The sequence below is a fragment of the Gigantopelta aegis genome, chromosome 3, assembly GCF_016097555.1.
Source record: "Gigantopelta aegis isolate Gae_Host chromosome 3, Gae_host_genome, whole genome shotgun sequence".
In the NCBI taxonomy this organism is placed as follows: Eukaryota; Metazoa; Mollusca; class Gastropoda; order Neomphalida; family Peltospiridae; genus Gigantopelta; species Gigantopelta aegis.
Genome location: NC_054701.1, coordinates 85,396,341 through 85,411,774, shown reverse-complemented (window position 1 = coordinate 85,411,774; position 15,434 = coordinate 85,396,341). Strand labels below are relative to the sequence as shown.

The 15,434-nt window shown below is 38.7% G+C and overlaps 1 protein-coding gene across 1 annotated transcript in view; it reads left to right on the top strand.

Moving 5' to 3' along the window:
• LOC121369225 (putative carbonic anhydrase-like protein 1) overlaps window positions 1-15,434 on the top strand; it is a 59,573-nt gene that overhangs the window by 29,540 nt on the left and 14,599 nt on the right. Inside the window, exons 5-7 of the mRNA XM_041494171.1 lie at window positions 13,635-13,730; window positions 13,864-13,930; window positions 14,540-14,694. Coding sequence (XP_041350105.1) covers window positions 13,635-13,730; window positions 13,864-13,930; window positions 14,540-14,694 — 318 coding nt within the window. The remainder of the gene's footprint in view (window positions 1-13,634; window positions 13,731-13,863; window positions 13,931-14,539; window positions 14,695-15,434) is intronic.

Sequence of the window (15,434 nt, the reverse complement as noted above, 5' to 3'; positions counted from 1 at the left end):
ATAATTCAATGAGTGATGAGCGAGCAAGTCAGTACGACCTAGTTAAGGCTGCAGTGTTGAGGGCTTATGAATTACGACCTGAGGATTATCGTTTACGGTATAGCGAGTTGAGAAAAACGCAGGGTCAGTCTTATAGTGAGTTTGTGGCTAATAAGGCAGGGATGTTTGATAAATGGGTGATTTCTCATCAGGTAGAGTCATATACCGAGTTACGGGAGTTGTTGATCTTACAGGACATTAAAAATGGATTACCAGTTAGCTTACGTATTCATTTAGAGGATCGTGATGACAAAAAGATAGAGGAGGCAGGCATAGTGGCAGATGATTACGTGTTAATACACAAACCTCAGGCAGTACAGGGTAGCTCTTTACAACAGGGTGATAAGAAGAAATTTCAGCCAGGTTTTTCCCGGGAAAGTAACTATCGGGGAGAGTCATCTAGTTGGTCAGCTAGTCAGGCAAGGAATGCACCTGGTGGGCAAAGTAAGGATAGACCTGCATTATCAGCCAATGCACGAACTTTTCGTCCACATTGCAGTTACTGTAAAAAGGATAACCATCTTATCGGGGACTGTTTTAAAAGGAAACGCGATAATGCGCAAGTGGTCGGTTTAGTGAGGTCAGCTCCGTTAGCGAGAGAGTTAATGGTTAGTCCCATGGCAGAGAAAGTAAACCCGTATGTGTCCACTAGTATGGTTTGTGATGTGAAACAAGAGTTGTGTCCTAAGGCAATATCAATCTATAGAGATACCGGGTGTAGTCAGAGTCTGATAACGCAAAAGTGTTTAGCTGGTATTGAAAATTCAGATACAGGACATAGTTTGGCTTTAAGCTCGGTTACTGGAGAAAAAATTGTTGTCCGGTTACATAAGGTTTTCTTGTGTTCGAAGTTTGTGACGGGACCAGTCGTTATGGGTGTTGTGAAGGACTTGCCTGTTGAAAACATAGGAGTTTTGTTGGGTAATGATTTGACTAGTCAGTGTTGTCAGCCGACATGTGACCAATTGTTAATTAAAGACAGCCCTTTACCAGTAGAAGAGAGTGAGGTTGATGAGATTAGATATCCTGCGTGTGTAAAGACTAGGGCTATGGCCAGTAGGTTAGCACGAGACCCAGAGGATATTTGTGATTTGTCTGATACGTGTGTGAGCCATGAAATTGGAGTGGATGAGGTTATCAGTAAAATGGTAGATAAGTCAACTGAGGAATTAAATGTGGTGGAACCTGTTGATCTCCCGCAGAGGGGAAATGAACCAGTTGTGTTTGATAGAGGGGATTTACCTTGTAATAGACAAGAGTTAATTCTAGAGCAGGGGGCTGATCCAAAATTGTTGGCAGTTCGCAGTACATTGTTAACTGAGAGAGTATTGATGAATAAAAGAGTTAGGGATAGGAGGTTGCCGGCGACCGAACTAGCTAGGAAGCAACCGAGCCATGCTCAGAGCAAAATAAAATCAGTGTTTGATAGGAAGGCTAAAAGTCGGGAATTTAAACCAGGGGATAAGGTGCTGCTGTACCTTCCCATTAAACGGGGTTCTGTGCAGAACAGGTATTTCGGGCCCTATGTTGTGCACAAACGGGTTAATGAGACAGGGTATGTGATAAACACTCCTGATAGGGTTAGGAAAAGTAGGTATTGTCACATCAATTTGCTAAAAGGTTATTTTGACAGACTGCCGATAGTTCCAGAGAGACCGGTCCAAATTGAGAGACACTCAATTTCCTGTGATGACGTCAAGACTGCAGAGGTCAAGTTGGCCAACGGCCAGATTCTAGCAGACTTGAGCCCCCAGCGAGCAAAGTTGACTACGTTGAAACAAGACAATGTTTCCATTTGTCAGAACCTTCCAACGGTTACCAAGACCTTAAGCCAAGATGTGCGCTTGGAACCCAACGCTACACCGATTCGACAGCATGCCTATCGGAGAAAACCTGGAAAACGTGCGACGCTGAAAAAGAAGGAAACGAAGTTCCATTGGTCAGGTGAATGCGAGAAGTCATTCAACCGTCTCAAGCAGAGGCGCCACTCGTCTCCCGTGATGGCAGCACCAGACTACCGAATGCCGTTCAAGCTAGTTGTGGGTGCCAGTGACGTGGGTGCTGGAGCTGTGCTGTTCCAAGAAGACGAAGACGGACTGGACCATCCTAATGAAAGCCTCCAACCAGAGAGTTTTGAGATGGAGTCTTCTTCTGCAAGAATACCCAATTACCATTGGACATATCAAGGGCACATCCAATGTAATCGCTGATGCCCTGTCCCGAAGTTGAACGTTATGATAATGTGTTGACATTCTTGATTTCTGTTTTGTTTATATATATTTTATTGTGTATACCAGGGACTCAGAGACTCAGTGTGATTACTGGTAGTCACCTTATTATTACATGTGTTATAAATGCCCGTATGCGTCGGTTAACGCACCTTTTTGTTTTAATGTAGTATATTTCCCTATTCCTAGAGTAGAGGAAATATCCTTTTTGAGGTGGGGGGGGGGGTGTGATGGTACATGCTCTTAATTTCTTTTCGCCTGTGGCGATATTAATTGTTTTAGAGGGTCGTGTGCACTTGTTACGTAATACTTCTGCGCGACAGTCCTCGATCGGTACGCCTAATACACACCCTTAGCCAGGTGCGGAGGCCATGTGGCGAGTAGTTACGTAATACCGACGATGGCGTCAGTAAGTCTGACGATCAGAGAGAAATAATACCGCTTGGTCGCGGTGGAAATATCAGATGATAGGGGGAGGTACCGCCTTGTACCCCCAGGCGAATTTCTGATTTTATAATAAATAGCTAGTTTTTTTAGAGTTATGAGGAAAACGAACTAGGAAGGCTCCAGGGGATCACGGACGTCGTCCACTGAACGAACTATATTAGTTCAGACGGGACTTTGATAATTATATATTTTCTGCTCGGTGTATAACCTTGATGTGATTGATGTGACTTTTAATATTTTAATACTGTATTATACCAATATTCTTTAGACAGTGTCTTCGGTCATCTGACGAAGTAAATCGTAGTCTTACTGTTCTATATTTTATACGAGTATTTGGTAATATAAAGCTTAGCCAGTCATCTTAGAAGACCTAGGTAAACTGTAGGTTATTGTCTTTATTGTGATAGGTACCAGTATTAATTCTGTGTTACAAGGTTACTGAATGAGTAGTTAGGGTTAATTAAAAATTAACCCGTTAGGAATAGAGCTGTAATTCCTTTATTAATTAAGTTCCCCTGGAAGCGTTTCTCAATTATCACACGTTACTGAACGAGTAGTAAGAGTTAATTAAAAATTAACCAGTTAGGAATGGCGTTGTAATTCCTTTATTAATTAACTTCTCCTGGAAGCGTTTCTCAATTATCACACGTGTGGGTTTTGTGTCACGGTGAAGTGATTCGCATATTGTGTAACTAGACACCTAGAGATTAACTAATTAAGTGATCAGTTCTGGGTTGTTATTATTGTTGTTATTAATTAACTACTACGGCTGTACATTTGTCAGCGTAGATTAATACAGATTCCAAAGTGTATTGTGTGTTTGTTGTGTTTCTAGTGAACTAAACGTGCTATAATAATATATACTTTATATAAGATCGTATCTCTGATCATACCTAGACGAGCCATACTAGGGTTTAACCGCCTGTTACAGAGAGATCTAATAGATATACAGTTAGGAGAGATATTTTGACAATCGTGTTTTATTCAGTTACGGGTATTATAGAATCCCCGTGACAAGCAGCAAGGGATCTTTTATATGCACCATCTCAACAACGTGGTAGCACATACCACGGCCTTTGATATACCAGTCGCGGTGCACTGGCTGGAACGAGAAATAGCCCAATGGGCCTACAGACAGGGATCGATTCCACACCTACCGCGCATGGAGCGAGTGCTGTACCACTGGGCTACGTCCCGCCCGACCTTTCCAAGTTGGAAGTCCATAGGTGTTGAAAGCAGTGAGGCCGGATGACATTGCAACTCCCTAACTCGATTGTTCTCCGGCTGTCCCACGGCTAGATGACACTCGAGCTATGCTACTCACCAACTCGGAAGACCCCCACTACCAGCTGAAAATTTATAGTAACATATATAGCTGGCCCCTCCAGTTGCTGGCATCATCATACGCCTATGTTACAGAGGATGTGGTGGATGCATTCCTCTTAATGTTTGTTTCATGTAAAAAGTTATTATATTCTCATTTAAAATAAGCTGGTTTTAATCCCTCACTTTGAGAACAATCAATTTCGGCGATGTTACTAATAATAACCTGGTGAAATGACGTCGACTACTGGCTCTTGGTCGTCCATTGGTTTTGAATTCCAGTGAGACGGAACCTTTCTGGTGGATTTCTCCTATTCGTTTTTATGGCGGAGTAATCCTTCTGGCGCCAACTAGTCCGGCTCGCTCACAAAGCTGATTACTCCAGAGTTTAGTTCCGATGCGACAGAATGATGCAGTGCATTAAGGTTGTTAATTATACATATCTGACATTCGCTTGTTTTTCTCTTCTTTTTTTTGGTAGTTTTTTGTTGGGTTTGTTTTTCTTGAACCGCGAAATGGTGTTCATCATCATGCAAGAGAATGTCTGCCATCATTATGATCATAAATCTAATCTTGATGTTATTATCAAAGGTTGTTTAATGTAAATGTAAAAAAAATTCCCATTTAATAAATGTGTATGATATTTCTGACTAGTGAAAACGGATGGAACGTGGTTTAATGACACCTTGTCACACTATAAACTACAACTTATTTTGTATCTAAAGGCGACGCTACACAATACGAGTTTGTCGTACAAAAATAGCCATAAGAGTATCCGATTGCGTCAAGACAAAACGTTTACAATTTCATAGGTTGCTGTGCAATCAGCGATTCTCGCTTTAATATAATAGTATAGTTATTTCGACACTCAAAATAGTCAGCGAAAAGCCCATAGGTGCGACATAGGCGATTTTTGCGGATTTTTACGGAATAATCGTTGATCGTCTTAACCAGCGCTGTCTGCAATTATCTGCGACCTTTGGACTAGAGACGTTCATATACATGTAATTATAATAATATTTATTTAAAAGATGTTTTGTTATCAAATATATATTTTAAAGGGACATTCCTGAGTTTGCTCCATTGTAAGATTTTTCCGACTAATAAAATAGTTCTACGATTAAACTTACATATTAAATATATTATATTGTTTAGAATATCAGTGTCTGTATATTCAATGTGTTTCTGGTCATCTCAATATTTGTAAAAAAAAATAAAAAAAAAAAAAAAAAAAAAACTGGATTTTGTGTTCAAATAATTTTGTATGTACGAAAAAACTATATTTTAGGAAATAAAATTAATTTTAATCTAGTACAAATATTAGAACGATCAGAAACACATTTAATATACAGGCACTGATATGTTATGCAGAAAAAATATATATGATATGTAATTACAATCGTTAAAAGGTCTCTGTTAGTCCGACTAAGTCGATAACATCTTACAATGGAGCAAACTCAGGAATGGCCCTTTAATACTTGCATAGGCCTATAATTAAATTAATGCTAGATACTGTAAGACATTTAATAATTTAAAGTGTGCAATTTTTTTTAAAGTTGTCTCACACAGCGATTCTTGAACTATCGTTGAAATAGCTCCAGTAACAGGATTAGGTGTTATGTTCGTGCGTGGAGGTGTGATCACGAATGTTAGTTCATCGTTTACTGACGATCGATTGTTTTACCGACGCTCCCGCTGCTCCCGTCATTTCTCTTATCACGGAAGTCCCTGTCGCTCTCTGCGATAGCCGTGAGAAACATGGAGAACTTCATCTCAGACATGTCTAAACGTGCACGATCCTCCACGTTAGAACCGTCCATTAGCCAGCGTAGCAGGTACTCGAGGCCACGGCTGGTCATGAAAACATGATTTAATTCCAGAATGGATGAGCAGAACTGTTTTCTGATGAGGCTTCCCAACTGTGTCAAAATGGAATTTAAAATCATTAGGAGTATCTCTGTCAATGGCTTAGCTAGCCTTTAAATTGTGATGAGATTCGCACAGACTTTAAAGGAGAGGACCCAATGCTTCGCCGTTAATCTTCAGTTAAATAATACTTTTTAAACTTTAAACTAAAACAAACGAACAAAATATAATATGATTACAAAATTGGTGCATACGCGCGGTCGGTCTGGGATCGATCCCCATCATATGGGCCCATTGGGATATTTCTCGTTCCAGCCAGTGCACCATGACTGGAATAACAAAGGCCGTGGCATGTGCTATCCTGTTTGTGGGATGGTGCATATAAAATATCCCTTGCTACTGATGGAAAAATGTAGTGGGTTTCTCTCAGACTATATGTCCAAATTACTAAATGTTTGATATCCAATAGCTGATGATTAATAAATCAATGTGCTGTAGTGGTGTTGTTAAACAAAACTAACTTTAACGTGTTTCCGTACATTTTACAAAGCATCAAAGATAACAAATACAACATAATTGGATTCTTGTCTTGGATTTTATTAGCGAAACCTAAGTATTGTTTTAGTGGTCGTCTAATCGTGGAATGTCCATTTATGGTGTTTGTCTTGCACAAAATGAGATACTTTTTAATCATTGTTCTAAGAATCTCAAGAGAAAACAAACTACTGCAGCTGTGATTGGTAGTAATTTCTGACAGCGTTTATCTCAGCAAATACTACTTTTCCCAATAAAATAATATAGTTTTTTATTTAGCGTACAGTTGCTATGCATAGAGAAGTTGAAACCAGTATTGGGTGCAGTTTAAAACATGCATTTACGATTTTCTAAGATTGAAGGTTGTTAATTAAAAAACAAAACAAAACCAATAACAAAAAACAACATTATTTAAATCTTTTAAATGTCATATGATCCACCCTTTTTTGCTGATATATTAAATGTAGGGCGCGACATGTTTTGTGTGTACTGTATGCCAGGCGAAGTCAGAGGTTAAGTGAATGTGGACACGTTAAAATAGTTCCCATTGCATAAGTGGTTTAGTAAACTGCTATATCGGAGTTGTTGTTTTTTTAGAAACTTTTTAACATTATCGACAATGCAATTTCATTTGGTGTGAAAGAACCTGCACTTTAGAAGAACACGGGGCCTAATTCACAGATCCCTTAAGTAACATGGCATCGTCCCTGCAAGTCGTTTTCCACTGCGCTGCGAGATCGCAAAGTTGTGAGAATTTTAGTGAATTAAGTCCCTAAAGTGTTAATCGTCGCCGGTGCCAGATCAGATTTCAATATTTACAAGAACTGTGTTGTCTCAGACACCAGGCATGCGTGAATGGCTTACGGGTATTGCTCTGGGAAATGATACGTGGCATGCTCATCCATTCTGGAAGTGTCATTAAGTATGCGACATGATGAACAAATGGATTGACTTAATAACGCTAGACAACATCCGCGCGGAGAAAACTCTCCATGGTTAGCGTATAACAGAATAACTACGTTTATCATGCTCTGGAAGTTCAAACACACTCATCGAGTATCTTATCCAATTTGAGCAATATTTCTATAAAATAGCTGGCGTGAAATATTATTCTATGCACGTCCGTGTTCGGATTCACACTTCCCCTTGTTTTACGAAATCTGTAGCAAGATGTTTGGCGTCTATACTGGAGTGGCAGTCTTCCTACAGACGGAGATGGAACCACATATTGTGGTCAAAAACTAGCGGTGTCACGATACACCAAGGTCACGATACGATACGTATCACTATATAACCCACGGTACGATACGTATCACGATACATAACTCACGATACGATACGTATCACGATATATAACCCACAATACGATACGTATCACGATATATAACCCACGATACGATACGTATCACGATATATAACCCACGATACGATACATATCACGATACGATACGTATCACAATATATAACCCACGATGCAATACGTATCACGATACATAACCTACGATACGATACATATTACGATAAAATAAGAAGTTGAATCTTAAGTGAAATAAGTTTAAAATAAAAAATAAACATGGTAAAAGTGAAACACTGATTAAACAGTTTAAATACCACACCATAGACATACTGACATTATAGAAATACCACACCATAGACATATTGACATTATAGAAATGTCACACCAGATATACTGACATTATAGAAATACAACACCATAGACATACTGACATAGAAATACCACATCATAGACATACTGACACTATTGAAATACCACATCATAGACATACTGACATTATAGAAATACCACATTATAGACATAATTTGACACCCTATAGCCGATGCATTTTTCGTGCTGGGGTGTCGTTAAACATTCATTCATTCATTCAGTGGTGTAGGCCTATTGCTAGCGTGTACGTTAACACGTATCATCGTCATTTTTTTCGGGGGAAAAAGACATTCCTTTGAGGATGAAGTACTTTTAAAGACACACAATTACACATGTGGGGGCGTTTTATGAAGGATCAGAACTAAAATTAGTGGGCTTGTGACTATAAAGCTAAAAAGATAGATTAAATCCCCAGAATGTTCTGTGTTGATTTCACGCTGCAGTCCATTTCTTGTATCGTGTTTGTAAACAGACAGATTAAATCCCCAGAATGTTCTGTGTTGATTTCACGCTGCAGTCCATTTCTTGTATCGTGTTTGTAAACAGACAGATTAAATCCCCAGAATGTTCTGTGTTGATTTCACGCTGCAGTCCATTTCTTGTATCGTGTTTGTCAACAGACAGATTAAATCCCCAGAATGTTCTGTGTGCATTTCACGCTGCAGTCCATTTCTTGTATTGTGTTTGTAAACCAAATTATGCCCATGCTAGTATTCGCCTGAGACCCTTGTCCAGAGTGGATTTGTTTTTCAAAAATCATTTCATGGTAAAAGACGATTTCAAGTAATGTTCAAGCATGCTATTGTGGGTTTCGAACTCGAGACAAAAGAAGTCATAAATACGAGGAAGAATAACATTAAAATCATATGTGTTGTAATGGTATAATTTGGTATTGATTTTTGTGCCAAGGCAAATATGCTTGAACCATGTGACGATAAGCACGGACATCATCACCACCACCACCATCACCACCAGATCAGATTCAGTAGCAAATCCTGTTGGTATTTAATGCACAAATATACCCATGAAATGTATATTTCCTTTCAACTTTCATACAGGGGCCGTGGAACACATCCCCCCCCCACTCACTCACTCTCACACACACCACCACCACCACCTCCCCCACTCACACACCACCACCACCACATTTTAAAGATGTTATCGACTAACAGATTTTTTGACGACTGTAATTACATATAAAATATATTTTTCGGCATAAATTATCAGTGGCTGTATATTAAACGTGCTTCTGATCGTTCTAATATTTGTATTGGGTTAAATTTCATTTTATTTCCTAAAAACTATTTTTTCGTACGTACGAAATTATTTGAAGACAAAATCCAGTTTGGGTTTCTTATAAATATTAAGACGACCAGAAACACATTGAATATACAGACACTGATATTCTAAACCAAAAAATATATTTAATATGCAAGTTTAATCGTAGAAATATTTTATTAGTCGGAAACATCCTACAATGCAGCAAACTCAGGAATGCCCCTTTAATGCTGGAAATGCCATAATATTTGAACGCCTGAAATTCAATGTTTTCTCGGCGGGGTATACATCGAATCAGCTGTAACAGGTTCAGGCCTTTACGACCGTAACATTTCCCTCCTCCGGTTTCTGCCCCCTCCCCTCCCCTCCCCCCGCTCCCTATATACACACTTTCAAATACACCCGCGGGCTCTGCAATAACATTCACTAATTGCGGATATCAGACTTTCATGTGAAAAGCATGTTTCTACTTCATTTAGAATACGTAAAAAAATCATGTATTTTACGTTCTAGCCATAAAATACATTAATCTTTAACATGTCATTTGACATTTGGTATCTATAAATATTACACGATTTCTCCAAACCACAGGATCGTTGGTGCTTGGCGAATTTATTGTATTTGTTTCCGGGACACCAAGAACAGAAAAGAATGTGACAAATACAACTGCCGTGAACCAGTGCAGTGATGACATTGATTGCAGTGAACAGGATATTGCGATTATTGATTAACTGTCATCGAAAATACAGCGTGTATATAAAACCTGCACCCACCACGGGTTAATGGGGAAAGAAATGACATATCAAATAACTCATTTGCTTTTGCTCCCTTTGGGTCATTTTCATAATCATAAATATCGTTAATGTGAGCTAAGCGAATATTAGAGTTGATATAAAAGCTGCACTAATATTATTACAAATCATTCAGGTCTTTTTTCTTTTCCTTTTTTTCTGTACATGACAGACTCAAAGAGATGTCATCATTTTCATAATCATAAATATCGCACCCTAAGTATAATAATTAGTCTAATCTCAGGCAATGCAATGGATTGTTGTTACGTTCTTAATAAAACTAAATGCATTAAAATTCAAATGAAAATACAACATTCTGTACACGCCATAATAAAAGAGATTTTTTAACGCAGTGACGATCTGATTCAAAGTAATCAGTGGACGTCATCATTTATATACATTGACTGTTATGTCACCGTAGCATTATTTTCTGTTTCGTAACATTGCATAGCAACGTAGTGTAGTTTAATATACAGAAATGCTTTTGCAATTTGTGTGTCTCTGTGTGTGTGTGTGTGTGTGTGTGTGTGTGCGCGCGCACATATATGTATGTGGTGGTATGCGTGTGTCGATGTGCATATATATTATATATATACTGAACAAAAAGAGAAACTTCCGATTTGTACATATAGTATTTGTTGTGTTAAAGAATTCATTGTGTAATGAAATTATATAGGTAATATTAGCCTTGAGCTGTATTATCAGGATTCATGAATTTTATAGATTATTTTTGCACTGTTAATCGTCGACAACGTGAAATTCAATTTGCACGTGCATGCATGGTTCGACATGTCCCGTGTAGTATTCGGTCAATTTGTTTTACTTGTCTTACTGACATTGTTGTCAAGTGAACGAAAACGCTTCAAAATTTGTAAAAACATTAACGTTTTTTACATTGTAGCATTTTTAGTATGCCAAGAATACCCAATAATTTACGCGAACGGGCGATTGGCATGCTTGATGCTGGCATGTCGACAGAAGACGTTGCAAGGCATGTTGGGAGTTCTAGTCGAGCGATACGAAATCTTCGCGTAAGATTTCGAATGACAGGAAGCACCAACGACTTGCCACGTCGTAGACGTCCGCGTGTTACAACGCGTGGTCAAGACCGTTATATCATGAACACGCATTTGCGCAATCGATTCCAAACTGCCACTGCTACTGCTGCTAACACACCTGGGCTTCATAATAACCGAATCAGTGGGCAAACTGTTCGTAATCGTCTGCGGGAGAACGGTTTACATGCACGACGTCCTTACGTCGGATGCGTTTTAACGCAACGTCATCATCTAAATCGTCTTAATTGGGCACGTGTACACACTTGTTGGATACGGCGACGCTGGAATACCGTTATTTTTTCGGATGAATCCAGATTTTCTTTACAACGTGGTGATGGCAGGGTGCGCGTCTACCGTAGGAGAAATGAACGCTATGCTGACTGTTGTGTTCTTGAACGAGATCGTTTCGGGGGTGGGGGTTCTGTCATGGTCTGGGCAGCCATTGCCCATGGTTATCGTTCACCACTAGTCGTCATTGATGGCAATTTAAATGCTCAACGTTACCGCGATGACATTCTCGCTCATCACGTCATTCCTCTGTTCCATAACAACGCCAACATCTCGATTTTTCAGCATGATAATGACACCTCTCATACAGCTAGAGACACTGTAACTTTTCTTAGGACAAATAACATTGATTTCATTGATGACTGGCCCGCTAAAAGTCCTGATCTCAACCCCATCGAGCATGTCTGGGATAGTCTGGACAGACGATTGAGGCGTCGTCCCAACCCACCCGCTAACGTCAACGAACTTCGTCAAGCGCTCATTCAGGAATGGAACAATATTCCACAGGCAGAAATCAACACTTTAGTCAATTCTATGCGCCTGCGATGCACTGCAGTGGTCATTTCAAGAGGTGGTCATACCCGTTATTATGTGGGTGTTTTTATTTTTAACCCCTACCACATTTGGTCAAAATTTCTTCGAGTTTCTGTTAACCTATGGCCATGATTTTTGCACCAAACGATGCATCATGGAACACTCTTTAAACGCATATATAACAATTATTCCCCCGGTTTGATTTCATCAATTTATGTTCAAGCAAAGTTAGCGGAAGTTTCTTATTTTGTTCAGTATATATATATATATATATATATATATATATATATATATATATATATATGTGTGTGTGTAGATATATGTGTGTGTGTGTGTAGATGTATGTGTGTGTGTGTGTGTGTGTGTGTGTGTGTGTGTGTGTGTGTGTGTGTGTGTGTGTGATTATACTACAGGTTTAGGAATCTAAGCGATCATACTGACTATGACTAATCTTGAATATTCTGTTAAACATATACTTAAAAGGTCCTACTGAGAAAACACCTAACATTAATGTCAAAGCATTAGTAATTCTTCACTTTGTTACTATGTGGATATCTCAAAGACAGAGAAGAATAGATGATAAATATACATGTGCATAGTTTGAGGTGTTCATATTCGCCTTAAAGGGACATTCCTGAGTTTGATGAACTTTTTAAGATGTTATCGACTAACAGAGACGTTTTAACGATTGCAATTACATAGCAAATATATTTTTTTGCATAAAATATTAGTGGCTGTATATTCAAAGTGTTTCTGATCGTTCTAATATTTGTATTAGGTTATATGTCATCTTATTTCCTAAATTATTGTTTTAACGTACGTACGAAATTATTTGAAGAGAAAATCCAGTTTGGGTTTCTTAGAAATATTAAGACGACCAGAAACACATTGAATATACAGACACTGATATTCTAAACAAGAAAATATATTTAATATTTAAGTTTAATCGTAGAAATATTTTATTAGTCGGAAACATCTTACAATGCAGCAAACTCAGGAATGTCCCTATAATATTCACACACAGTGATTTCAGATTGAGTGACATCAACCATTTTGATTTTAAAATATATTATCATTATTTCTTCTTCTTCTGTTAATCTTTGTGTTTTTATTTTTGAGCTTGGTTTCCTGTGTCTCTGCTAAAAACTGCTTTTGACACAGTCAGTTTTGTATTATTGTTATTTAGTTTGTTTGTGTGTCATTTTTGTTGTTGAAAAGATGTTTGATTATGATTATTTGTGATTTATTATAATTATTTATGATTTATTACGGTCAGACGAACACACGGGAGGTAAGCATCAACAGCTACTCGGTGTTTCCAGGTGACTAAACCAAGGTACACATTTCCTTATCACAATATAAGATTATAGTAACATCAGTAGCTCACTCAGTAGACAGCTCGCTCGGTGTGCTTGGGTGGTAGGAACGAACCCCTTCAGCTATCCATTGGGCGTTTATCCTATCCTATTCAGTCTTACAATTGGTATGTCATATGTCGTGGTTTGTGCTGTTTCTATGAAAATGCACATAATTGTCTATTTTTAAATGTCTATTAAAACGTATACGGTATTCTGTTTTGCAGATACAGTTCATGGCCTACAATACTGACATCTATACATCGCTGGCGGAAGCTGTCAAATCTCCTTACGGAGTTAGTGTCATAGCAGTGTTTGCAGAGGTGTGTACATTTTCACTTGTATTTCATTAGTAATAAAATATATGTACAAGAATGCCTTGTTTTATAGCTATTAATGTGACCAACCCCAGGTACCTGTGTCTATGGTTTAACGTTGTCTGTGTTGTACTTGCAGTTGGGCGAACCGGTGGATGAAGGTTTCGACAATTTGGCCGCGGACATACAGAAAATACAAAGGCAAGGTCTGTACCCAACACTGGCCGATTGTTAGTATTCGGTGTATTCTGGGGCAGGATATTTTTAGGGACGGGGTGCTGTTTAAAAACTGGTACCTACAGTAATCGAAACGTGTGCACTTACATACAATATAAATAATGATTGCTTCTGCGCTAAAAAAAACCCGTCTCCCAGCGGACCACGATATTGCATGTTACAACTATTTGATTACGAGTAGTTATGAATGTTTTAGAGCTCTCGCTCTCTCGCTCTCTCGCTCTCTCTCTCTCACTCTGACATCCAATAGCCGATGATTACATATTAATGTGCTCTAGTGGTTTAGTGGTGTCATTAAACAAAACAAACTTTATCTTTCTATCACTATTTCTGTCTCTCTCAGTCGCTTACTATGTCTGCCTGTCTGTCTGTCTGTCTGTCTATCTCTGTCTCTGTCTCCCTATCCCTAATTCTCTCTCTCGCTCTCTCGCTCTCTCTCTCTCTCTCTCTCTCTCTCTCTCTCTATGTTGGACTCCAAATAGCAGTAGATTAGATATTAGAATATGCCGAGGTGATGTAAAATAAATATTTATTTCTTGTCCAGATGAAGGTGTTTTTACTCTAGCTTTCTGTTACAGGCCAGACATCTCGTGTGGAGACTTTACCCTTTATGTCACTGATGTCCAACACGAACTATTACGTCACATACGAGGGATCCCTCACACAGCCGGGCTGTCACGAGACTGTCACGTGGATACTATTTAACAAACCTGTTTACATCTCTAAAGTGTTGGTAAGTTCACCAGTATTTATATTGCGTCACGTGTAGTCTCTTTAACAAACCTGTTTACATCTCTAAAGTGTTGGTAAGTTCACCAGTATTTATATTGCGTCACGTGTAGTCTCTTTACCAAACCTGTTTACATCTCTAAAGTGTTGGTAAGTTCACCTGTATTTATATTGCGTCACGTGTAGTCTCTTTAACAAACCTGTTTACATCTCTAAAGTATTGGTATGTTAACCAGTATTTATTAGTAGATATAGATAATGAAATACAGGTGGGTTATTTATTTTCATATACAGGTAACTCACTCAAAACTAGGGCCTAGATGTAGCCATACTTCGGTGGAATCCACGATAATATCCCTTATTTATCCCAGACTCTTAACAGTACTATTCATGTACTAGGTTTCACAGTTAGACAAATGTCTTAGTTCATGGTCCTAAGATCAATCCTCGTCGTCGGTGGGCCTCCGGGACCATTGGGCTATTTCTCGTTTTAGCAGTGCACAACGACTTGTTCGTTGTGATATGTGCTATCCTGTCCTGTGTGATGGTGCATGTAAAAGATTCCTTGCTACTAATGAAAAAATTAAGCAAGTTTCCTCTCTAAGACTGTGTGAAAATTACCAATGTTTGACTTCCAACAGCTGATGATTAATAAATCAATGTGCTCTAGTTGGTTTTAAACAAACTTTAGTCCATCGTTTGTGATCATCTGGTTGCTGGACTCCGTTGTCCTTGATAAGGACT